Source organism: Anopheles cruzii, chromosome 3 (genome assembly GCF_943734635.1).
Source record: "Anopheles cruzii chromosome 3, idAnoCruzAS_RS32_06, whole genome shotgun sequence".
In the NCBI taxonomy this organism is placed as follows: domain Eukaryota; kingdom Metazoa; phylum Arthropoda; class Insecta; order Diptera; family Culicidae; genus Anopheles; species Anopheles cruzii.
The window spans coordinates 21,569,817-21,593,771 of NC_069145.1; the positions used below are offsets into that span (position 1 = coordinate 21,569,817).

General features: G+C 48.3%; 8 protein-coding genes across 9 annotated transcripts; 4 read left to right on the forward strand and 4 right to left on the reverse strand.

Moving 5' to 3' along the window:
* The first annotated feature begins 758 nt into the window (after nt 1–758).
* LOC128270044 (glutathione S-transferase D5-like) lies at nt 759–1,479 on the forward strand. The gene is made up of 2 exons (XM_053007446.1): nt 759–890; nt 955–1,479. Exons 1-2 carry the CDS (start codon nt 759–761, stop codon nt 1,477–1,479), a joined length of 657 nt encoding a protein of 218 aa, XP_052863406.1.
* A 3,329-nt stretch (nt 1,480–4,808) lies between these two features.
* Nucleotides 4,809–6,037, forward strand: LOC128272608 (non-specific lipid-transfer protein-like 1). The gene is made up of 2 exons (XM_053010444.1): nt 4,809–5,137; nt 5,324–6,037. Exon 2 carries the CDS (start codon nt 5,345–5,347, stop codon nt 5,675–5,677), a length of 333 nt encoding a protein of 110 aa, XP_052866404.1. The 5' UTR covers nt 4,809–5,137; nt 5,324–5,344; the 3' UTR covers nt 5,678–6,037.
* A 353-nt stretch (nt 6,038–6,390) lies between these two features.
* Nucleotides 6,391–12,910, reverse strand: LOC128272326 ((E3-independent) E2 ubiquitin-conjugating enzyme). The gene is made up of 5 exons (XM_053010113.1): nt 12,431–12,910; nt 12,061–12,314; nt 9,166–11,996; nt 8,846–9,085; nt 6,391–8,790 (listed from the first exon to the last, which is right to left on the reverse strand). Exons 1-5 carry the CDS (start codon nt 12,908–12,910, stop codon nt 8,561–8,563), a joined length of 4,035 nt encoding a protein of 1,344 aa, XP_052866073.1. The 3' UTR covers nt 6,391–8,560.
* Nucleotides 12,911–13,592: 682 nt separating this feature from the next.
* On the reverse strand, nt 13,593–15,532 carry LOC128273849 (eukaryotic initiation factor 4A-III). 2 transcript variants are annotated; one of them, XM_053011903.1, is made up of 3 exons: nt 15,227–15,532; nt 14,853–15,168; nt 13,593–14,767 (listed from the first exon to the last, which is right to left on the reverse strand). In XM_053011903.1, exons 1-3 carry the CDS (start codon nt 15,233–15,235, stop codon nt 13,701–13,703), a joined length of 1,392 nt encoding a protein of 463 aa, XP_052867863.1. In that variant the 5' UTR covers nt 15,236–15,532; the 3' UTR covers nt 13,593–13,700. The 2 variants fall into 2 exon arrangements, with proteins under 2 accessions (XP_052867863.1, XP_052867865.1); XM_053011905.1 differs by having other exon boundaries at nt 14,853–15,532.
* LOC128273850 (transmembrane protein 192-like) lies at nt 15,256–17,592 on the forward strand. The gene is made up of 5 exons (XM_053011906.1): nt 15,256–15,710; nt 15,768–15,889; nt 16,245–16,377; nt 16,453–16,732; nt 16,794–17,592. Exons 1-5 carry the CDS (start codon nt 15,675–15,677, stop codon nt 17,018–17,020), a joined length of 798 nt encoding a protein of 265 aa, XP_052867866.1. The 5' UTR covers nt 15,256–15,674; the 3' UTR covers nt 17,021–17,592.
* Nucleotides 17,593–17,862: 270 nt separating this feature from the next.
* On the reverse strand, nt 17,863–18,986 carry LOC128270045 (transmembrane protein 192-like). The gene is made up of 4 exons (XM_053007447.1): nt 18,805–18,986; nt 18,589–18,724; nt 18,218–18,494; nt 17,863–18,152 (listed from the first exon to the last, which is right to left on the reverse strand). Exons 1-4 carry the CDS (start codon nt 18,984–18,986, stop codon nt 17,863–17,865), a joined length of 885 nt encoding a protein of 294 aa, XP_052863407.1.
* Nucleotides 18,987–19,198: 212 nt separating this feature from the next.
* LOC128273817 (uncharacterized) lies at nt 19,199–20,076 on the forward strand. Its single transcript, XM_053011863.1, has 2 exons — nt 19,199–19,311; nt 19,388–20,076. Exons 1-2 carry the CDS (start codon nt 19,199–19,201, stop codon nt 20,046–20,048), a joined length of 774 nt encoding a protein of 257 aa, XP_052867823.1. The 3' UTR covers nt 20,049–20,076.
* Nucleotides 20,077–20,595: 519 nt separating this feature from the next.
* On the reverse strand, nt 20,596–23,146 carry LOC128274083 (uncharacterized). Its single transcript, XM_053012169.1, has 3 exons — nt 21,476–23,146; nt 21,166–21,404; nt 20,596–21,094 (listed from the first exon to the last, which is right to left on the reverse strand). Exons 1-3 carry the CDS (start codon nt 23,144–23,146, stop codon nt 20,596–20,598), a joined length of 2,409 nt encoding a protein of 802 aa, XP_052868129.1.
* Between the last annotated feature and the right edge of the window lie 809 nt (nt 23,147–23,955).

A 23,955-nucleotide genomic window follows, 5' to 3' on the forward strand; every position in this document is an offset into this window, starting at 1 on the left:
ACGCATTGCTAACGCTGCGCTTTGGGGAGACCATGGCGATAAATAAGTAACATAACTATTATTTAGATAAACTAAGGAAAATATCTATCTTGTATTCGAACAACCGAATGTGTCCTTTGCAGCTAATATGTATTTTCTCCGGTTTCAGAATATACGTTTGTACAGAATTCTACCTTGTGCCTGAATTTGTATGCCTTTTCGGTGTACAGTATGAGTAACTGAATATGTGTTTCATCTTGGAATCTTTACAGGTAATAAGTTTTGTCACCAGTTTCAGGTATACTTTTGTATAGAATTTTACCTTCTACCATTTTTATGCCGTTTCGATGCGCAGTATGGGTCTTTCTTTTAGGGCATATGCATTTTAAGGTAGTCGTTATAATGAAAGATGTATATATAGCACACCTTCCTGATCTGCAAAGCAGTTTCAACTCTTTTTCGGAACACTCAACATGGTTGTCATCAAGATTAAGGAAATTGTCGATCTGTTCGGGTTTACTCTTTCAGATAGTGTGAAAGATAATGTTGAGATTGCAATCAATTTCATTCTTGAAAAAGTTGGAGCAGTTAACCTCAATAAGCGAACGCTTACTGTTCGCATCAAATCTGTTCTTATGAAAGCAAAAAAGGCATACCATAAAGCTAATCGCAACAAGAAAGTGTTTGAACGTACTTGCGGAGGGTGGATAAACCGTGAGTTTGACATAGACGATTTCATCGATGTGAACGACGATAGTTCTGAGCGCCGATCGGTCAGCATGGAGCTATACAGCGACATTGTATCGCCACCGTGCCAGAGTGTTTTGCTTGTGGCGAAAAGATTGGGGCTTTCTCTGAAGCTGAAGAAGGTAGACTTCAACGATCCGGCTGATGTGGCCACTCTGACAAAGGTAAGTGAACGGGCGATTCGGCTCAACCGATAGTACGTCGCTGCAATGCTCAATCCCCTTTTAGCTCAATCCTCAACATACAATCCCCACACTCGTCGACGATGGGCACGTCATCTGGGAATCGTCCGCCATTATGATGTATCTGGTGGAGAATTATGCCACGGACGACACGCTCTACCCGAAGGACGCGAAGGTGCGTTCCGTCGTCAACCAGCAACTGTTCTTCGACAACGGCACGCTGTACAAAAACGTGCACGCCAACCTCGAAGCCGCCTTGGAGGGCAAAGAACCGACCGACGAGATGCGCGAGAAGCTCCGGAAGGCGCTCGATCTTGTGGAGCGATTTTTGACAGATCGATCGTATGCGGCGGCCGATCATTTTACCATTGCCGATGCGTGTATGCTTAGCAGCATCAATGCTCTCGGGTCGTTCAAGTACGGCCTGGAAGCCTACCCAGGCATCAGGGCATGGGTGGCCAGGGTTTCTGGAGAGTTTCCGGACTATGATGCGTTCTACAAGGAAATGCGCGAGAAGACTGATCAGTACATTGAGAATGCCAATTCTTCCAATCAAATAACACGGATTTAAAATGTGCCCAAACCCCAAAAATGAACCGATCAAAATCATTTCTCATCATATCAAGAACCTTATACAATCATGTCAGATGCAAATATAAGATTTGGCTCCCAGTGGTTAGATAGGTTTGACATGATAACCCAGTAAGGGGCAAAATAATGCATCGATGGTGGATGTTTTAATAACACCCCGGATCCAAGAGATTCAATATCGAATCGAACCTTGTCAGGGTCTTGACAATGTACGAAATAGCGCCTAAGGACATTAAAATTAGTTCAAATTCGTCCAAATTATGTAATGATGATTCTCTCGCTTACAAGCTTGCAGCTAAAAAAAGCTAACTTGCATTGTGGCCAAAGCGCTTATTTGCCATCGCAAAGCGCAAGCTCACGATAACCTAGATAAAAGTAAGAGATTGATTAAGATACACTATCTTTAGCTCTTGAATCACACATCGGTTAATGCTTTTGGTGCATTTATTTTGTTACTCTACTTAATAGGGTTACGCAGAAACTATAATTTTTGAATAAAACAGAATGGTATTATCAAAAACATGTTGACATGAAAGCATAGATATTAAAACAGTTGACATCAATAGAGTGAAGGAAATAGTAACATAAAATCATAAGTCAGTTCGGTTAAGATAGAGAACCAAAATTTGATCAACTTCTTCAAGAATTCGAAATGGCGGATCATCAAGCACTCGCAAAATCAACTATTTTACAACCAAACTTATTAACACATCGCGCTTTAATTCTCTACCAGTATTGAGAAAAGCAGTACAAACTAAACCACAATGTCAAATTTTGGTGAGCCCTTTAAGAAAAATACTCAAACTCCTTTGGTAAGTTAACGGTAAATTACTTTAGCCTTGTGTCTTTGGATAACTTTTAATATTATTTATTGTACATTTTATTGTTAAGCACGATTCGCACAGCTCTTCCATGTGCATTTACTATTCTTACGTACAAAACACGTATCGGCTACATTGCATCCGGCAAGTTAGTCAACTGGCATGTGCATTTTCTAACTTAACTAATATACCGGGGAAAAATTGCACTTTTCAACAGAAGGTTGCGATGAATCCAAAGCGATAAGCCACCGCTACAGAAAGCCAAAAATAATGTACGTTAATCGATAAATGCTAGTTAATCAGTAAGTGAGCTGATAAATGCTGATAAAAATACACTTTTCCGAATGCATCCAAATGAATTGGGAAGCGTTAGAAGTTTTGAAGTGAGAAGTGTTATGAATGGTTCAGTAGTAGTCGAAGTTTTTTATTAGAAGTACCAGTTTATTTGCAGTCTTTTGAGAAAACATTTTAACTCAAGTTTTCATTTGTTGCAAACCTAAATGATGACTAAAATATGTTTGTAACGATTATTTCAACTTTTTGGGATTGCGGTGGTGTTCCAAGTAAATTTATCGAACCATCAGTGTTGGTTTCTGAGCAGAAGTGGACATAAAGGCGATGCGTTTTCTCAAACTATTCATAAGAACCCACATAAAGCTTTGGTATATGAAGCATATATACGAGATTTAAAAGGCAAACCCTATCTTCAAACTGTCCGATCGTTTTGGCTAATATAGCGTTATCGAACTAATGCAATAAATCGACAAGCTTTCGTTAACTTTGTGTTTAGATCAATCAAAACACGGCGATACGGAATATCCCACTGCTGGGTGGTTCTAGCAATCGATCATTATACCGTTAAACACCAGGGTAATTACACGTTCGTTTATTTTATTAAACTGAATAAGAGTTGTTAAAACTTACTAACACATTGCAACTGAAATGTTGAAACAAAACAGCGTCGACGTGCCATACGACGGCCGTAAAATGGAATTATCTCGTTCAAAGTCCGCTTCCATCTGTGGATTAGTGCCTTCTCCTGCGGGAAGCCTATCTACGTTGAGTAAGAGCCATGACAATCTGCAAAGCGCCCGGTACAATTATCTACTAAGCGAGGCGCCGATAAATCCGTGCAGTTTTTGGCGGTTTCTAGGTGTGCTTTTCGCAACTATGAGTACAGCACAAACACGCCAACAATGAACCGATGTATCGCCAGGTGTAACCATGGTGCACTCAACCGTGGCTAACGGTTCACGGCTCAACACTAACGAAATGTGCATCACCAAATTAGGATCACCGGCACCTAAGAGCACTGATAACGCTAACGTAAGTTGCTAGAAGCTGTAATTAACTCTATCCCTGGTCTTTTCCACAACGAACAAGAGCAGGGGTCTTGATTTTACGTTGTTTATTTGTGACCCTTTTGTTGCATAACGCTAATCTTATCACGGCTCGAGCGCCAGTTTTCGGGATTCTAATAATAAAACAAACGTTTAGTGCTTTTTGCAAGCAATTTCATGAAATCAATTACCCAACATGGAGCGTTTAAATTTCCATACTATTCGTTGATCACCTTAAGATTTTTTGACCATTGCCTCGTTCAAAGGGCGCTCGTTGTCAAGCCTAAATAGAATATTATAAAATATTTAAATGTCGTCACTTGGTACCAGGTTAACGCCGACAAGAGGTTGCCACGGACCAAAGTTTGTTATCGGTGGTCGAAGTTCTACTTGCCTTTGATTTATGGTTCGCAAGGGGTGTAAGATTTCGCGAACTGTTCTTCTTTTCGCGACTTCATTGCGTTCAGGTACCCCATGAATGATTAAATAAGAAGACTCGCCGAGAGAATCGCGAAGAAGTTTGTGACGCTGCGTCGCTAATCGTGGCCGAAAGCCGAAAGTGCGTGCCGCCCGTTGATGTATCTCATAATTGCAACATCCGCCTGCGGATGAAGGCGTCTGGGTTTATCGATGGGCCAGACGCGTCATTGAGAGGATGAATCTTTGTCCGAATAATCTCGTCACTGTTCCATCCAACCGCCAGCTCCAGATACTGATACCTGGCGCTTTGGTAACCGGACCGAAACTGCTGCAATGAGACTGATCTTCTTACAATGGGACACGTCCAAACACGAGGAACTTATTTTATTTCGTTTTCTGCTATTATTTTATGCCATCTCTGTAGGAACGTTTAAAAGTAAGTGTACTTGCAAAACATTTACAGAAAATACTAAAGACTACAACGTTTCACTACAACGATCACTTCTTACCTTTATTTGGTCAGCGATCGTCAGTCAGTCGGGTTGGTTAATTTTACCGTGACTCGTTTGGTTAAATTTACACTTACCGAGCGAACGGACGCAAATCGGAGCACGGCCCTCGACACACCAATATCGGCAACCCCGACGCCGACGGTACTACCACGAGTGAGGGTCTCGCGAAAATATTACTCCTGTAGTGTAGCTTCTCGCGCATACCAACACACGGCTGCAACCTCTTCCTTCTCTGGCGCCGTCGTCCTCCGGGAACCCATGCCAACCGGCCATGCAGCAGCTGGTTCCCGTCTGTGGTGTCCGCATTGTACTCTAATCTATCGAATTAGGCACCCTATCGAGTTTGGGCGAATGCACCAGACTAGTGATAACACCTCCGTTCAACGCACCGTACCAATTCCCGGATCCCAGGGCTGGACCCATATCGCCGCCCCTCCCGCGACGCTGGCCTATCCCGTGACGAGGTTTAAATAGGAACGTCCAGCCAGTGCGAAACCATCAGTTTGAAACTGTCCATCGTCCAGTGTACTCGTCCCCGTCTGTCGGTAAGTATAGCGAGCCGGAACTCCCCGTTCGTTCAGAAATTAAATACTAAAGGAACGTCCGGAAGGTTCGTGTGCGACAAAAGCGTATACCGTGTGCTCGCCGTTAGCTAGTAGTGACCCTGCAGTGCAACAGGAAGTGGTAGTTACTTAGCATTCCGTTTTCGTTTCATCCCGTGCTCGGCGCAGCTTGCAACACTACCACCCAAAATGACCCTCAAGTCCGATGCCGTCTTCCAGCGCATTGCCAAGCGCATGGAAACGATTGACCCGAACAACCGCCAGGTGCAGCAGATTTACAAGTTCCACATCCAGCAGGGCGGCAAGACCGTCAAGACCTGGGTGCTCGACCTGAAGGCCTGCAAGCTGACCGAGGGGGAGGGCACCGCGGAGGCCACCCTTACCTTGGACGACGAGATCATGTTCGCCCTCGGCACCGGTGCCATGCCGGCCAAGGAGGCCCTGGCCCAGGACAAGCTGGACGTAGAGGGACAGGTTGAGCTGATCTTCCTGCTGGAGCCGTTCATCGCTTCACTGAAGTAGATGCGCCGTACGGGCAGCAAACAGAGCTTGGTTAACTTATTCTGCACCATTCACCAACACTACGCAGCACAAATTCGAAACGAAAGATTCCTTATTATCGTTATTGTTTCTGTTGGGCATCGCCGCGCCTCCATCGTGCCGGTCTTGTTAATGTTTTTTTTTATGTGTCTTAAATTATTGTTGTCAACCACCACTGGTGCAACATTTGCACCGGTAGTGGCTGCAGCCCACCACCAATTGCCGCGAATGTTACGGTGGTATTGTCACTAATACCACCGTAACATTGGCGGTCCGGTTCTGGGACTCCGTACGCAACCAACATCGTACCATCCGCGCTGTACGGAAGAATGACCATTAAATGATGCTTGAAAACAGATGCACACCGACAATTGTGTTTTCTTCCGACTCTCGGTCTCGTTTCATTTTCCGTTCAGCCAAGCGTCCTCTCGTACGGCCAATGCACACTGATAGAGTGACACACATCTTGTCCCTGCCGTCATCGAATAAGCCACGCAAGGGAATCGATTAAGATGATGGGATTCATGCAACGAAATATTCTAAAGAAATCAGGCAAATTATCTGAGTGCCCCTTTGCTAAAAGCTGAAGGCCTTATCGCTTCTTTCGACTTCTTCTTCGATACGCCAACACTTGGAACGCGAGTGCGTCCTCGGAACGATTGCTTTTGCGTCGGTTTTATTGTTTTATTGGGCTTTGGTTCTGCTACAAACATTAAGCTAAACGCTCTGTTTTTTGCGATTGTTTTCACACTGCTCGTCTCCACTTCACCAACGTACCATTTCGGTTTCCTTCCTATCCATATCATCCCGCTATCGGCTGAATGGGTTGGGCTATCTTGCAAAGAGGCGTAGGATTCTAGATCCGTGCCTGACCCGACCGCGCCCGAGCGCTGCTGGAAGCGTAGCATTGAACCGCGACAACGTAGAAACGCCGTTCGATGGATAGGCAGAAATCTACGAGTGAACCTGGAAAACTAAACTAAATACACCAACCGATGCTATTACCCTTTAAAAGTTTTAACTGTTTCATAGTGGTTCTGTCTGTGCCTGTGTGTGTTTTATACAATTATTCTTTGCCAACAAACGGTATCCGGCCTCTTGCTTGATAAAGGTATGTGTTTAGGTTTGGGTTCGAGTGGACGAAGGGAATAACAGTAGTATCCTTGCAACAGGAAGTACCTTGGCTCTGGCTCTTTAAAATGCTACTTTGTATGTGCAGATTGTGAACAGCTTTAACTTCAAGTGGTCGGATCGTGCATGTTTTAACAGTTGAGGGTCACAGTGAACGGTACCTACAGGCGACGAAACGAAGCTACCGCCAGCACGGTGTGTACACGGAGATTCCTGCCACTCGATCTAGGGTTCTCACCCGTTTCAGCAGTCTTTTCTTTTCCTTACCAACTTGTGGTCAACGGCGAGCAATCTCGGCGAGCTGATAGGCGGTGGCAGAGCGATTAAAGAGTTTGAATGCTCCCTTATTGTGGAACATCGTTGTTTCGCACGGTTAACAACGAGCATTTCCGTTCAACGATCTAACCTATCGGCTATTCCAGCTAAAATGGGCTCGGATTGTGATTTTTCATTTCGTTTTCAGAGTTTGCTTTCAAGTTTCGTAAGTTTCAGCTGCGCAGCTGTGCGTGTTTAAGGTGACGCACCATTGTACCTTGTCTAATTTCGACCACGAACCCAGTTTAGTTTAAGTAGCAAACTTGCTATTCTATTTCGAATCGCTCACTGCGATTCCTTCTTCTTCTTATCTTGAAATAGGTTCAGGGATTTTGATTTTTGTCGTAAAACTCTCATCCGATTACAGCAACTACTTTGCGAACGTGGCCTGTAAGGTTCTAACCTGGTATTAGAAAAGCTTTTCCAATTATTTGCTACTTTCTTTTCAGTGAATTGTCCAGCTTCCACGGTGATCTTCTCGTTCATTTCTTCGCTGATCAACTTGCGGGGTGTAGGTTACTAATTGATTTAATGTAGGCACAGCATTAACGAGACTTCGCGATTTTTCTATACACCTTTTATTCCTGTATTGCACATGCACCGTGCGTACACGTGGAGCAAACATACCGTAGCATAGTTCTCGCGCGGAATGTTGGCGCGGGATCGGTAATCGGGTAGCCGGGGTTCGATATCTAGCAAAGCGTTTTGGCGTAGAAAGTTTAGCAAATAAATTTGCGAAGAATAATACTTAAACACATACCACGTATACATAATTGTGCGCTCGTGACGTATGAGACGAAATGTGTAAGCTCAAAATATAACGCTTATAATTAGCTCAACAAAAGGAAATGGCGCAAGCGCGATATGTTTAAACGACGGACTGAGTACATTCAAATAACAAGGTTAACGTATACCGTTGTAAGCAGTTAGAGGTAACGAATGAAATCACAACGCACTTCGCACGCACAAGAGTATTGTGTACGCATTCAAACATCGAGCTCCACTCGCAATTACAGGAACACGACCACAGCAAAAAATGACACAAATAACAATGACAATAAAAATAGTAACATGAGAACGACTAATAATATTTCTAATGTAGCTAATCCAAATAATAATAATAGCAAGCGTGTATCCAAATCAAGATGCGGATGAAATCGGAACCGGCAATTCTCAAAATCATCAACTCAAAATAACCACCCATACTTCGCCATCAGCAGCAATTCTGAAACTCCCGCTCACTGCTTTATTCCGTAGCAGCTGCAGCGCGACTAGTACGCGGAAGAATGAGTATCAATAGATTTCTTTCCTGCAACCCTTCTACTAGTGCCGAATGGAACCTGGTACCAGTATCATTATCCTAAAACGGTAATCACCCCAACCCACACGAAAGCCCCAGGCCAAGATGTACGAGTCGAGCTATTTACCATCGTTCGATAACTGTTGCAGCTGCTTTTGGAATGAGTCCAGCAGACCGGTAAGCGTTAGGCAAAACCCACGACTGGCCGGTATCAGGGGAAAGTCAGGCGAAGCAATGGCCTCGCCAGCTGTTTGCGTCTCACTCACCGTTTCCACCGCATCGCGGTGGCCGGGAGCAGACGAATCGCTTGTTGCTTGTAGCTGTGGTGCCACGAGGGGCGCTGGCATCTCTGGATGGGTCAAAATGGAAAAACAAATATTAAATAATTTGCCTAATCTCAGTACCGTGCCGTATATGCACACCTGTGTCCTCCATCGGTGTACCCTGACGTTTGTAGTCGTTCGACAGTTCCATCCAAGCACGGATTCGCTGGTGCATCTGGTGACCACACGTGCGAAAATGTTCCAGTATTTGTTCGCGGAACAGCTTGGGCGGATTCGCCATCATTTTGGTCATCGACTGCACCAGTTTCAGCAACACCATCTCGTTATACATTCGCGAGTTTTCCTTTCCCTGTTGTGAACCTTGACGCAAAAACAAAGGCGTTCTCAAAATTGTTCGCAAACGAAGTGGCGCACAAAATCGCTCCTAATTAAGAACTCACCTCGCAGCTTCTCATAGCCAGCTTCGTTGAAGTACGGTTCGGCCACCAAAATCAACCCTTGGATGGAAACGATCACCTGCAGTAGGGTGCTTGTGGGGCACCACAGCTCAGACCCACGGCCGGACCACGTGCCGAGCAGCGAAACGCACACCTTACCATCCTCGTACAAATTCGGGTTCAGTCGATCGCAACAGTAGCTGATGTAGTGGCAGAGCGGCGGCTCACGTGGGTAGTTCATGCCAAGCTGCACATCAAACAGAAATAGGCCCCCCTCGTACGGTGTGTTCTGTGGGCCCTCGATCATGACGCTCAACAGGTCGAGCCGATCCTCGAAGCTGCGCACCCAAACCCCGGGCGGTAGCCCCGTCCGCAGCAGCCAGTGCTCGCGCTGGACCGCCTTGTAGAAAGTTTGTGCGTTGCTTGTTTGAAACACCGTAAGGTGATACTTGTGCGAAGTTGGCGCTGCTTCCACGATTTGGAACCGCTCCGCCGGCACCGGTGGCGGCGTGAGATTGTTGTCCTCCAGGGCCGGTGACATCAGTTCCGAGCCGGGCGGTGCTTCACTCGGTGTGCCCGGGGTGGCTGCGAGGGGCGAAGCAGGAACCGACACCGACTCCGGTATGTTCATCTCGACGATCGTTACGATCTCCTTGAAGGCCACATTAGGAGCACATCCCTCACAGTACCGTGTGTTGATCATTTCCAGCACGTGGCGTAGCTGAACCTTTAGCAGCGAGCAAAGCCTGGCCGGAACGGATTCCCTGTCCGTCGCCTCTTCCGCTTCTTCGCTCTCTTCACGTCGTTCGCTGCCGCTGGCAAGATCGAACACCGAGGTGGTGTTATTCAGCTCCTCGTTCATGCTCATACACACGTTGTTCACAAAGTCCAGCTCCATATTGAGCAGGGTGGCATTGTCGCTGCTCTTCTCATTGACACCTTCCACTTCCTCGCCGCACTCACCACTGGCGGTGCTGTCGGGCGTGATCGGGCTGAAAAGGGATCGACACGCAATGAGCGCCACTCGTTCCACGCTACCGTTCGGTCCCTCGGCCACCGGCGTGGAAGTTTTCGAGCCGGGAGTTTGATTGAACAAACGGGCCTTTTGATCCTGCACCCGCTCGGCCGTGGTTTGATTGTTGGACTTGCGGACCCGCTCGACCAGCCCCATAAAGTGCTGCTCGTGAAAGAAACTCGTATTCATCAGCCGGTCCAGGTGACGGCACTTCTTGTACACCATCATTAGCTTCCGCATGATCTCTTGATTCTGGACGTGTGGGTTAACGTTGAAGAGCTCCTCGAGTCGCCCGATCGCGACCCGGGCTCGTTCGAGGTTTGCCGCCAGCTTCGTTTTCGAGACGAGCGGCGACGGATTGTCGCCAAACTCGGACGTCTCGTCTTCGGTTTCCCACGAGTTGTTGTCCGACTCGACGCTACCCCAGAAGTTGTTCTCTCCATCGTACTGTCCCACCTCGAAGATATCCTGCGGCCAACACATACTAACGCGCCCGTCAACCCACCACACCTTCACCATGCCGTTGGTGTAGTTGTCCACAACCTGACCGGCCGTCGATCCTTGTGCGCCTTCGTCGCCGCTGAAGTTAGCCACCCGGATCACGATCGTACCGGGCCGATACTGGAAGTCCGGGTGGTCCTTCAGATCGTACACGCTAACCTCCGACTCGCCACTGTACGTCGGCTGCGGTTCGGCGGTACACGTGTACGTGCTGAACCACTTAACCCGCGCCGTGCGGCCTCGGTGGTCCACATTCTGTATCACACCGTAATCACGAAACGATGGGTTCATGGCCGGGTCCGTGTTGCCAGCCAGCACAAAGTCACCGGGAAAGAACTCGTGATCGTCCAGGTGGTGGATGGGCCGTAGCTCCGTCGACGGGATGTTCGACTCGATCGTCCCATCTTGCCACACCACCGTGGCAGCGCTGTAAACAACCAACGCCTCGGTCACCACCTCTTCTCCGGCGGCCGGGAATCGATCACCGCAGCCGCCAGCCTGTTTGCGCTTCAGCTTGCGAACTCGCCTGGTGACTAATGGAGATTTTTTCGGGCTCGTCTTGGGTGTCGTTGTCGAACAATTGGAGCCCGCCCCATCCGACTGATCTCCACCGTCCTCATCATCCGTTTCCCATTCGTCGCTTTCACCGACATGCCCGTTCCCGCTGTCTTTCGGTATACCTCGCACCGACAGCTTCTTTCGCGATCGTTCCTTCGGCGGCGCATCGGTGGTGGTTGAAAGTAGCTTCGAGGGAGCCTTCTCCACACCATCATCCGTCGCTGGCCTGGCAGTGGTAGTATCGAACCTTTCCGGTAGCAGCTTCCGATACCGGCTGGTCATCTCCTTCCTCCAGGCACTCTTCACACATATCACATCCCTCTCCTCTAGGGTTAAATAGTTTTTGTCGTTGATTTGCAGCATGCAAGACTCAAACAGGTTAAGCTTCTTTAGCCGTTTCAGATCGTCGCCGGTCACGTAGTCTGGTGGTTGTTGCAGTATCCCGATGCCAGCATCCTCCTTCAACAGTTCCAGATCTTCACCGGCACCCTTACACTGCCAGTGCACGGTCACACCCTGCAGTTCCACCGACTGCACGGTGAAACGACGCTCGAGGGACCAATTTTTGCGACTATACTTCATTTCGTTCGACGTCGTCAACCACTTGCCGTTAACCAGCTCGCTCATCGGACCCGCCAGCTGCTGGCCAGGATAGAAGAGCGTCTCTGAGAAGTAACCCGTTCGGAAGCGCATGTTAGGATCGCGCAGCAGACAGAGATCGTTCACCGGGCACAGTTCCACCAACGAGCCACAGGAAGATCTAGAAAAGGAGGGGAAAGTGAAGTGCAACATTGGGGGTCCTCTAGACAAGCGCGTCCTCTTACTTCAAAACCAGCTTTTCATTGATTTGCTTTGTGCTGCCGACCCACGAATCCAGACATACGGCATTATCCTTCGGCATCGAGAGCAATGGCCGTAGTCGCTCCGATGGCACGTTCCGCACAACATACTTCGTACCGGCGATTCGCAAATCGGCCCGCACGGAAATCTCGTGACAGTAGCCGCGCTGCGTGTCACGGCCTGGCACCATGCGGCGCACGACATCACCCGGCATCAGCGTCCGGTCCACGAGGCCAACCTGGCGAGTGAAAACGAAACAGAACATTACATCCGATGAACCAGTAACAATTACATAATCCGCAAGGAGGGCCTTTGGCGGAATGCAATAGGACAGGAATGTGAAGCGTGTCCAACCTTGCGCTGCTTGATGATTTCATCGTAACCTTGCGGATGCCAGCAGGCCCGGATCTCGCCCCGCTTCAGTGCATCCTCCTCCGGGGCCGTTTCCTCTTCGCTTTCATCATAGTTTTCTAGCACCAACCCGAACTTGACGCGACCGGTTTTGGGGCTAAAGCAGAATATCTCATCTTCGAAGAAGTATTGATTTTCCAGCTCGTCGTCCCCTCCAGCTTCCTTTTCTTCTTCTTCTTGTGCCACCTGCTTATCCTCTTCCTCTCCGTCACCGCGATCCGGCAGCTTCGGCACGGTCGGACCGACCGTGGGACCCGTGGTATCGCTCGCCTTAGGCCCACCGTGCTGTTGGAGGAAAATCGCCGATGGTCGTGTGATCCGCGGCGTACCGTCGCTGTTCATGGTGGTTCCTCCATTTTTCTGCTCACTGTTCGGCCGACTCTTGATAATGGCTGCCCGCTCAGCACTTTTCACTTTCTCCATTACTGCCACCAACACCAACCGGGCCGCATTCGTTTCGTTCGCTGAGGCGAAGCTGCTGATACACGTTCGCGCTGTTGGGCGTTGGAAAATGTGGCTCTTCGTCGACCAACCAACGAAAAACCATTCCACGCGGAACCGAAAGGGTCACCAAAGGCGAGTGCGTGTGAGTAACTTGGGTCTTTTTTATCCTATCTCACCGAGACACAGAAAAGCAACGAGACAGAAGGCCCGTGAACGCCCTTGAATTTGCTGGCACAAATTCGATTCGCCCAACAATCTATTTCCAAGCAACACGCAACACGACAAATTTATCCTTATGCGAAAACTCCGAAACGGTCGCGGGCTACTGCGTTCCTTCCGTCTGATATCGTACAGCTGCTTTGCTGCGTTCACCGTGGAAACGTCAAAAGTGCGATATATTTTTGCTCGGAGAGAAAAGAGAAGAGAGCGGTCGCCGTGGACACAAGAAAAGGATTGTTTCGGAACTTAGCTTATTTTGTCGGTCAGACTAATCCGCCATAATAAACCGTTAGGAGCGTTGGGTGAAATTTAATGAAAAATTTACTAACTGAAAGATGATAGGCAACTTCAATATTTCATCGCGACAGCCTCTTAGCCAAAAATACATTTACTACATATAGTACTACTTCAATAGAAACAGGATTTGTCAGTGAATTTGAAAACATACCACAGAAAGTACGTCTCAGAGTTTGTAAGTTTTATTTAGAGTCCACACTTCCGTACATAATTAATGTATATGCTTTTATCAAATGCTATCGGAGCCATTTGCCTAGATTAAATCTGCCACATTCATAGGCATCTCATCGATCTGGGTCGAGTAGTACTGCTCAATGTCACGCAAGATTCTGATGTCATCCGATTTTACGAAATTGATCGCCACACCCTTCCGGCCGAAGCGTCCGGAACGGCCGATACGGTGAATGTACAACTCACGGTTGTTTGGCAAATCGTAGTTGATGACCAGCGAAACCTGCTGCACGTCGATACCACGAGCCCAAACGTCGGTTGTGATGAGTACCCGGCTTTGGCCCGATCGGAACTCCTTCATGATCTCGTCACGCTCCTTCTGCGGCATGTCGCCGTGCATCGAGCTAACCGTAAAGTTGGCTTCGCGCATCTTCTCCGTCAACCAGTCTACCTTACGCTTGGTGTTGCAAAAAATGACCGCCTGTGTTATGGTCAGCGTGTCGTACAGGTCACACAGCGTATCGAACTTCCACTCCTCACGCTCGACGGCCACGAAAAACTGCTTGATGCCTTCCAGTGTCAATTCATCGCGCTTGACGAGGATGCGTATCGGATCCGTCATGAACTTGGAAGTCATTTCGAGGATTTCGTGCGGTAGGGTGGCCGAAATGAGGACGACCTGCGTGGCCGGTGGCAGATACCGGTAAACATCGTAGATTTGCTCCTTGAAGCCCTTATTCAGCATTTCGTCGGCCTCATCGAGCACCAGCATTTTGATGGATCGGGTTCGCAGCACGCGCCGTTTGATCATGTCAAACACGCGCCCAGGGGTTCCGCTTACCACGTGCTGTCCGTAGTCCAGCTTTCTAATGTCCTCCCCCAAATTGGTGCCACCGATGCAGGCGTGGCACTGGATGTTCATGAAATCGCCCAGCGCCAAGATAACCTTCTGGATCTGTACCGCAAGCTCGCGCGTCGGTGACAGGCAGAGCACCTGTGTTTCTCGCAGCGTCGTATCCATCGACTGTAGGATGGAAATCGAAAACGTTGCCGTTTTACCCGTTCCGGACTGTGCCTGGGCGATAACATCGCGTCCCTTTACGATGGGCTGAATGCTCCGCTGCTGGATTGCCGATGGTTTCTCGAAACCTAAAACCAGGAGAACAAGCAAGTGGCATCCGTGAGGAAGTGTTCGCGGTAAAGAGAAATCGCCACTTTCTAGTCGCTCCCTTACCGTACGCGTAAATACCCCGCAGTAGCTCTTCCCGCAGGCCCATTGAGTTGAAGGTGGGCAGAACCTCGACATCCTCGCTCGTTTCAAACTCCACATTCGACAGATCCTCGTTTGCCGGTACTCTTCTTCCCGCCATGCTGCACGGATATAGGGTGCAATGGACGAAGCGATTGTTGCTGAAACCTTCTTTCGACCGGTAAAAATTCACTCCAAACTTATCCTTATTCGACGAAGAAGCGGTGCGTTTTTGATGGCGACTTTTCACTGTTTGACAGCTCGAAAGCGCTTGTTTGTTGGAAAAGAAAAAACATGGCCACTGACAGTCGACAAACTGTGAGTCGACATTGAGTGTTTGCTACTCATCTCACTCTCACCTGTATCATCTCACCATCATCATGAGTCACAACATTTTGTTTTCCTAATTCTCCGCATCAGCAAGAGGAAACCATTTGCAGAAAGTTATCCCAAACGCTCCACTCTATTGTTTGCATTGCTTTTCTTTCTGTATCACAATAAAGCACACCCGTCTAGCGCCCGCTGGTCGCGCAGTGCCTGGCGGACGAGACGTCTCTTGTTTCCATTCGTTTGCTTATCAGCTGTGTTTGGTTGACTTGTGTTGGTTGTGTTGTTGTCTGCGCCTCGAAAAATCGCGTCGCAGTTCGTCCATTCGTCATTCTCCGTCATCGGGTTGTGCACTGAGGCAATCGGAGGGGTATCTATTTTTTATTCTCTGTTGTGAGTTGCCGCTTTGAATGTAGTATGTGCGTAGTGCTCCAACACAATTAACCCGCGGAAGGTTTGAGAATCGTCCCGCGACATAGCATGGTCAGTCTGCTTCGAAACTTTACATCAAGCTCGGTAAGTGTGTAGCTCCTCCGAAGAGTCGCCCGTGTTTTCTGCATCTCCATCTTACAGGGCGGACGATTCTTTGATGATTCATCAAGAATGGACGACAGTAGACAACAAATGCACGAGCCGATCCTGGCGGCAGAGGAAAACGATGAGTTTCGACCGCTTCGCACAGTGCAACCGTTCAGGTGAGATCATGGGAACGTTTGACGGGCGCGATTCTTATCGAGGGCTGCATGTGTAGAAAGTTAATCCGGCGACTTTGGCAATGGACGATGAACCGGCAAGGGACGGGGCCTGTGAAAATTGATTGATAAGCCGGAATCAAAATATCCGATCCGGACGGTGCTGACTGTTGGAAGTTCAGCTATCAGCTTGAAAACGAAACAACCCAAGCCGTATACCCAGCGTTCGAAACTGACACGATGCGATGAAGTTCCAGATTATGGGCGCCCCTTTAATCTAATTAAAGACTGCTTTAATATATATTTCCAATTTATTTTCTTTACTTTCATCCTCAACTGTGCAACAACGCTTTACTAGCTTTCATCTACTGGTGTCAAGTATCATATCTTTAACTGGCATTGTGCTTGCGGCCACCTGGGAGGATAGTCGACGATGCGAGGCGTACTTTATAATGCTCTATCTCCGTGCAGCATTTTGGATAGTTTCCTACGTAAGCTCTTAAAATCCGTCACCATAAGAACTACAATCGCAAGTTAACGCTCTTGATCCTTCGCACTCACAACAGCTGGTTGACAATTGGGTAAAGCAGCACCACGAAAAGTTGCGCCTCGCCGGATATCACGACTTCCACCGTGCCACCGAACAACATCGGACCGTACCGTTGCAGATCGTGTCGTTGTGGAATACCTTCCTGCTGGCAATTCAAACCCTCATCCAGCACTACTACGGCGATGCGTTCGGAGAAAAGTGCATTGTGGTAGGCTTGCTGTCACCAATCGTGTATATAGCAGCGTTCTCAAGCCTTGAAACGATGGTCCTTTGCGTCGTCAATGGATCCTACATTGGTAAGAATATATACGCACTTTTCGTTACCTTTGAATACATGTTGATTACGTTCCCCTTCAGCCAAAGTGCGACGATTTAATCGCACCGCTTCGCCACCGGATGCTCTCCAGGACAATCGTGGTTTTAGCGGGGGCTCCCTCGGGCTGACACAGCGCGGCCTCAGCACGGCCGAGCTGCTGGAGAAGCAAGCTGACCTTATCAAGTATCTGAAGGATCACAACTTGAAGCTAAACCAAAAGATAATGCAAATGAACGCTCAAGTCCGGACGATTACCTACCCCGGATAAGCGGAATAGTCCAACGTTGCCTTCAATCGATTTACTTAACTAAATCGCAGGAAATAAGGATAAAGGAATTTAGTGAACAAACAAGCAGAACAGAATTTATATTAAAGACATCTTACGGTCATAAAGGTCTTGGTTAAAGAGACATGCAACTGAAAAAGCGTGGCCCGCGTTGGCGATGTTCACATTAGAATTGAAACCCATCGGACTGATTGACTGCAGCTTCTGTTAGTTCAGGGGAATGCAGAGAACATTTCATTGCGATTGCTACCAAATTTTCCTATAGTGCACCCCGTCATACGTTAAAGATATCGCATAGTTGATCACAGATATATTTGCCGTATCATTTTGGTTTGTTCTCATTATTTATCATTCCTTTGGAAATTCATTTAACAAGTTCAAAATTAATTGCCCATTTTGTGTACAAAGAAACGTGAGTGTAAAGTGCTAGATGACGAGTGAAAAAGGTTAATGTTATACTAGCAGCAATCAATTTTCTAAATTGTAAAAATTGGAAAGTTATCAAACGATTCCTTTTGGAAAAAGTGATAATAAAGAGTCATGTGGAGAATGGCGCCATAAAGAAATTATTTTACACATAATTTCAGCTTTTCAGAGTTCTTGCAAAGTTGGAATACCCAATAGTTTCACCGCCAGATAAACTAGAACCCAACGGCCAACGGCCAAATGGATGTTGGTTTCCAAAGGTCATCAACAGTGTAGACTTATCTTTTTGCAGATCATTTATTCAACAGGACGAATGTATGTACTAGTACATAGTAAGAATGCTTGAGAATTTCAACATAAATTTTCAAATATTTACACATTTAATACGACAAAGCCCTCTATCCTCCGATTAGAGACTGCTCAGCAATCGAATAGTTCACGGATTGGTTGGCAACAACTTCCAGTTTTTCACGTGCTTCCCGAATTTTGGCACGAAGATTTGCATTTTCGCTTCTTTGCTTTTTTATCATAACCGATTGCAGTTGGATGAACTCTTTCGTATCGGTCACGCTTTTGAAGCTTTCGTTAACACTGTAATCGTCGTTGGGAACAATGTTCATACTGACTGTATCGGGCTTTTGCAACACATCAGGCGAAGGTCGAGTTTGGTTGAACACAAGCACATGAACTGTGAAGGAAATCGTTTAGTTACATAAACACTGACTGTTTCCGATTTGTGGATGCGTCACTTACCGATGTAGGATAACTGTATCGGCACAATGATGAGGGATTCGAGCAAAGTAAAGGATGCAACGAATAGCACAGACGAGAATCCTTCGACGAAGCACCGCTCCAGGAACGGCCCACGGTAAACTTGGCTCATGGCTGTGTGCACCGTCAGCAGCACCGCGTTGGAGACAGTAACTAGCTGCAGACTCGCCTTCTTGTGGCGATGAACCTTCCGGGCGAACGTATGATGACCGCTACGCTTGAGGCACTGATGGCGGCTTTTGCTGTACAAATGGACCAGCTTCGAAAAAAGAGAAAGAATGCTATCCATAAACCCATGAACTGGTGGAGTATCGCGGTCAATGGCTTTGGCCCATTTGATTTCAAATGCTTACGTATATTATTGCCCAATAAACTCCTCGCAGATATAGTAGCATGTAGTAGTACAGGCAGACGGTGTCAGAATCACATTGCTGCAGTGTGTAGATCACCGAGATGACCGTGAGAGCAAGGGTCACGAACAGGTGGATGCTAAGTACATTGGGATCAAACGTGTTAAGGACAACAGAGATATGGTTTGAAGAGATCAGTCCCTCGATGCTGCTGCTTACCAAACGCTGCCCACGGTGTAAAGTTTTTCGAATTGAATCGCGTCATCCGGTTCGGTGTTGCTGGTCGAATGAAACAGCGACTGGTTGGCAGGAGCCGTTCTGCCAGCAACGCTCGTCGAACCGACTGCAAACGATTTGAACAGAAAGGATGAAATGCCACGCGGTAGGAACGACATCGACATTTTTGCTTCACACAGATAGTCACCCTGTGCACTGCAAGGCCAACGAATAACTGAAAAAGGAGTGTGTCCCTTGTGGGACACCTCCACGGCGTAACTGGATCTTTTGAAATGTGCGTGACATACCCCGTTCGATGTGTGCAATTTGATCGCTTCTTTCCTTTTTGATTCGCATGTATCAAGCGGGCGATCAGTTTTCTGTGGCAAGCCGCAGGATGCCGACACCGTGCGACAGTTTTCCCCATTCTAACTCCAAACTGTACTCGACATCAGCCATGAACAAAAAATATTCCCGATTTCGGCCAGTGTTGGTTATTTTTATGTTCAGGTTAGAGTGCACCTTCCTTGCATTCGAAGATGTAACAAATCTATTCTAACCACGGATTTATCGTACCCGCCCACAGTGTCCAACTGGTGTTCGCCATCGCGATCGTAGCGGTCGGCCTAGCTGGCTCTATCCTGGACTGGCCATCATCGAACGGTGATACATCGGGGCCGTATTTTTACGTCATTTATCTGCGGGTCGTATACTGGCTGCTTGCATACGTGATCCATGCCCGCAGCAAACACGAGTTCGGCAGGCTGGTGGAGGCAGACTTTGATCGATACCGTACCTTCAGCGTTTACCGTAAAGCCCCACTGCAAATCGTCACCGTTTGGAACGTGATCCTGTTGACGGTACAGAACCAGGTTCGGTTGTTGTTTCCGTACGATCAGCTTCCAAAGCGATCGGAAGACACCAACGCTTCCCACAAATCAGAGGGAATCCAGCTTAATCCAGCGATCACACCGCAAGTGTTTGTGACCGTCGTATGTGCCTTGGAGCTGCTCGTGCTACTGTGCTTCTATGTGCCGCTAGTGCGGACACTGATCGAAGTCAGGAACACCGATGGGCAGGACAAGGACACGGATCTGCGGTACCGTCGCATGACGGATACGGAACTTTCGGAGCAACCGATTGATTGGCAGCTAGACCGGCACGCTGAACTCATCAAGCAGCTTCGAAATGAGCAAGAACAGTTGCAACGGGAAGCAAAATTGTACGGTGTCGATGGTTCCTGTTAGCTGTGCCGCGATTGCTCATCAGTGTTTAAGGTCTTTGTGCAGAATTGTAACTAGAAAACTACGCACCCTGAACGGGTTTGGCTGTGCCAGAACGCGACGAATAAGTTGCAGTATTTGAAGCCTGTACAGTAGCTGTCGTTTTCTCGACTAAGAGAACCGTACGAACCGTTCTCCTCGGGACGAATTAAAAGTCGCAATTGTTGGATCCAAATCACGTGTTTTCTGGTGTTCTTCATTAAATGTGTGTAGCTTGCACATGTCCTTCGTGTCCTTCACAGCTAACATAAAATTATCTACTATGGAACCCATACGCCCTATAGGAAGGGAGAAAGGTTTTACAAAGACCACACAATCCGGAAGAACTGCAAGACGCAGTCGAAAGCAACTAAAGCAATAACTTAATCCTACCATTATGGTCGCTTTCGGTACGCTACATTTGATTGTGCAGTTGTTTGTATTGTTTTTATGGTTGACTTCAACGTCTTCTGGCCTAGCGTTGTGCGGATCGCAGCGATGAGCAATTTTCTGTTCACCTTCTAGGCAGAACCTAGACGTCGGACAGACTCAGCACTTCGCTATCGCACGCTTTGAAACTGTGCTTGGCAGTCGAATCGAACGAATAGCTGCTCAATTTGCTACCATTGGCGTTGTTACGTCGTTTTTCAGCCGTCCGTTGTTTCCGAGTGGGTCCACCTGTTCGGCTGTGGCCACTGGAGCTGGTGGCTGTACAGCTGGTCGACGGTGAGTCGCACTTCTTGCCAGTACCGCCACCGCCGGTCGAGGTGGATGGTTTCAGCTGCAGTAGTTTCGATAATTTATCGGGCTTTCGGAGAAGACCATTGTCTGGGTCGCGATTCAAACTGGAGCATCGGTGTGCCACGTGGCCTAACCGAGGTCCCCATTGTGGCGGTCCTTCGAGCAACAATGGAGCCGCCTTGACGCGCTGCCGCATAAGCTCCATGTTGATAGCGTGTTCCTCCTGGCGCAAACGTTGCTCGGCTCGCCTTGTGGCGAGTCGCAAGTTCAGCTCTTCTTGGTGCGTGTGACTGTGAATGGTCAGTAAAAGTTTTCAGACTTGATGGATCAGCAGCGGTCATCTCCGTAAGCGGAAACCTACTCCAGATTCAGGTTCTGAAATGCTTGCGACTTTTTAACTCCCCACCGGAACCGTGGAGCCAACTTCTTATCGGCCGTCACTTCATCCAATTCCAGTTCACGTAGCTTCTTCCGACACCACTCTGTACGTAAAGTTGCGGCCAGATTCGGCCGATTCACTGGGTATATCGGGGATGGTGTGTCACCGGACCCACGGTTGTTTTCCGTACTGCAGCTCGAGTTACTGATAGGATACGGTATCTGAAAGAATTGTAAAAGAACACGGTTTGAAACGCCGTTTCAAATGGCACACCAGGCGAAAGTGAACTCACCCCGTTCGGGTCGGAAACGGAAGCAAAATATTCTGCACACTTTTCCTCTATGCTTTTCCGTCGCTTGCCAGACTTGCGAAGCTTTCGCTTGCGTTTCGACTTCTTCCCTCCACCGGATTCAGGCCGTTCTTTGGCCACATCTTCGTTGGTGGTACCAGAGTGACGAGAGAGGCAATTCTTACGTTCAGTCCGTTCCCGTCGGGCCATCGAGGGTGGAAGCTGAGCCTGACGGAGCATCTCCTCCGCGCGGAGCCGCTTGTTGAGGTGCCGAAAATACTCGTCCTCCCAGGCCTTTGTGTAGAAGTAGTTACTGAACAGCTTCTTAGGGCATGGTTTAGCTTTAAACGGGCGCACCGCACGCGACTGTAGCCCCTCTAGACCACCCGTCAGTCCCGTACCGAGCAGGGCGGGCGAAGAGAGACTTCGGCTCAGGCAGCGACTGTGTTCCCGATTCAAGCGCTCCGAAAACTGAAACGGTTTCATCTGCGATTGGAGTTCGATTTCCGAATTGAGTTTCGCAAGCCTATTCCGATAATCCTGGTCAGCCATTATGGTGTCGAAGAGTGGTATGCGAGAGGTGATCGGCACCGGGTGTGCCCGGAACTGAGTTTTCGTGGTCGACTCCGGTAACGTTTCGCCGGACGGAAATGCGTTCTTGCTGCTAAGCAGCAGTTCCTGCGCCGTCCGTTGTTCTTCCTCGCGCTGCGTCATTTTGTACGGCTGCGGTACGGTAATGTTCGCGAGGTTCCGAATAGGACTGGCGGACTTGCAGCGCAGGTTACGCTTCACGTATCGATCGTAGCGCTCCATAAAGTCCGAATTGATGGGTGTGGCGCAAGGCGACGCATTCTTGGTGGTAGCTGACGTGGTCGCACTTTCGTCCGGATCGGATACGTAGGGCGTCCCAGAACGGTACCGTCTGCTACTCTCTCCCAATCCATTGCTTAGGTTGTCCTCCTTGTTGCTGTCGATACGCACAGACTTGCCGGATCCCTTCCGAGGCACACCGGAGGGTTTGCTGCCAGCTTCGGCCATATCGACTACCGTGGGAGGCGACTTGCTCCATGAGTGCAAGGAATCTCCATCGTCGGTGCTCTGGTCGCTGCGTTCCTTCTCCCTTGTCCCAACGCCGCCATCATCTTCAGCATTGTGCTGGGTACCGGCCGTTGGATTCGCAGCAGGACCATTGTAACAGTAATTCTCCAGTTCCTCTGACTCACTTCGTTTGTTGGTGTCATGGTGGGTGCGAAAACTATTCTTAACATCCATTTTGGTCGTGCAGCAGATCGACTTCAGCTCTCGTTGTTTCTTCTTGAGCGTGTTCAATCGGCAGTAGAACTCCTCGCGCGGTAGATGCAGCAAATCATTGTAATCCGGAATGCTGTCGTAGAACTGTACCATCGTTTGGAAGTTGTCCGTTTCCTTGCGCAGCTGGTGCGTCAAGGAGCAACAGCGTGTGCGACGATAGTTTCCATTCCGAGCCAGTGGACACTTGGATGTTGCCTTCTTCCGCGTAATCGTGCCCATGGCGTCTTGGGCGCGTGGGTCCTGAAGACCCCGATCGAGACTACACTGCGGCACCAGGAAGGACGGATTAGGTCGCTTGCTCGAAGGGCTGAGAGGCTTCTTGATGCACGAGTTCACAAACACCGAGCGGCCGTGCCCGGACATGGTCGCTACCTTAACGTTCCACGAGGTTCCTGTCCCGCGTAGTGCTACAAAGTGTTGCCGCGGGTCGAGTATTGCATTGTGTCGTTTTAAGGTTAGAGTACTCCGTTCAGTGCTCGTGGAGTCACCTGATGACCTGAAAATAAATGTGTCTCGGTAACGCGGACAAGTTTCGACGCGACTAATCCTTTTACCCGCAGGCACGTGAATTCTTAGCTCTCTCAACTAGCTGACACAGGAATTTTCAACGATGGCAAGAAAAAACGCGTTTGTTTGTTGTGTTGGCCCGTGCGCCATGGTTACCAACAGCAACTACTAACCATTCGATGCAATTTGGCAGGAAGTTTCGATCCTGGCCGGTAACCTGGTGGCGATACCTGATTTTAGTAGGTGGAGTCAAAAGTTGTTAGTAGCAGCAGTTACCCGCGGATTCCACAAGCAAGACCCTCGTGGAGGGAATAACGCTGCATCACGGATTCTCGGTCGGTCTTTGTTGTGTTAAAATAAGCTAAACGCGATTCTTTGTTTGCCATTGGAACATCTGGAATTTCTCACCGTGTCTAGCTAAGCGATTGTTACGTCAGATTCACTCAGATATCCTATAAATACCGTCCCTGGTCGAAAACGTTAGAAAGTATTACAACGGAAGTTGCATGATCGTTAAAGCGTTTAAGGTTTGTTTCCAGAGATAAACTCTAGACCTAAACGTAAAAGCACTTTGTTAGTTGGATCGTTAGTAGCTGGATAGTTTTGTAGGAGAAATGGAAGCAGATTCTAATTAGTTTCTTTGTTAGACGGCTGTATACGGATAT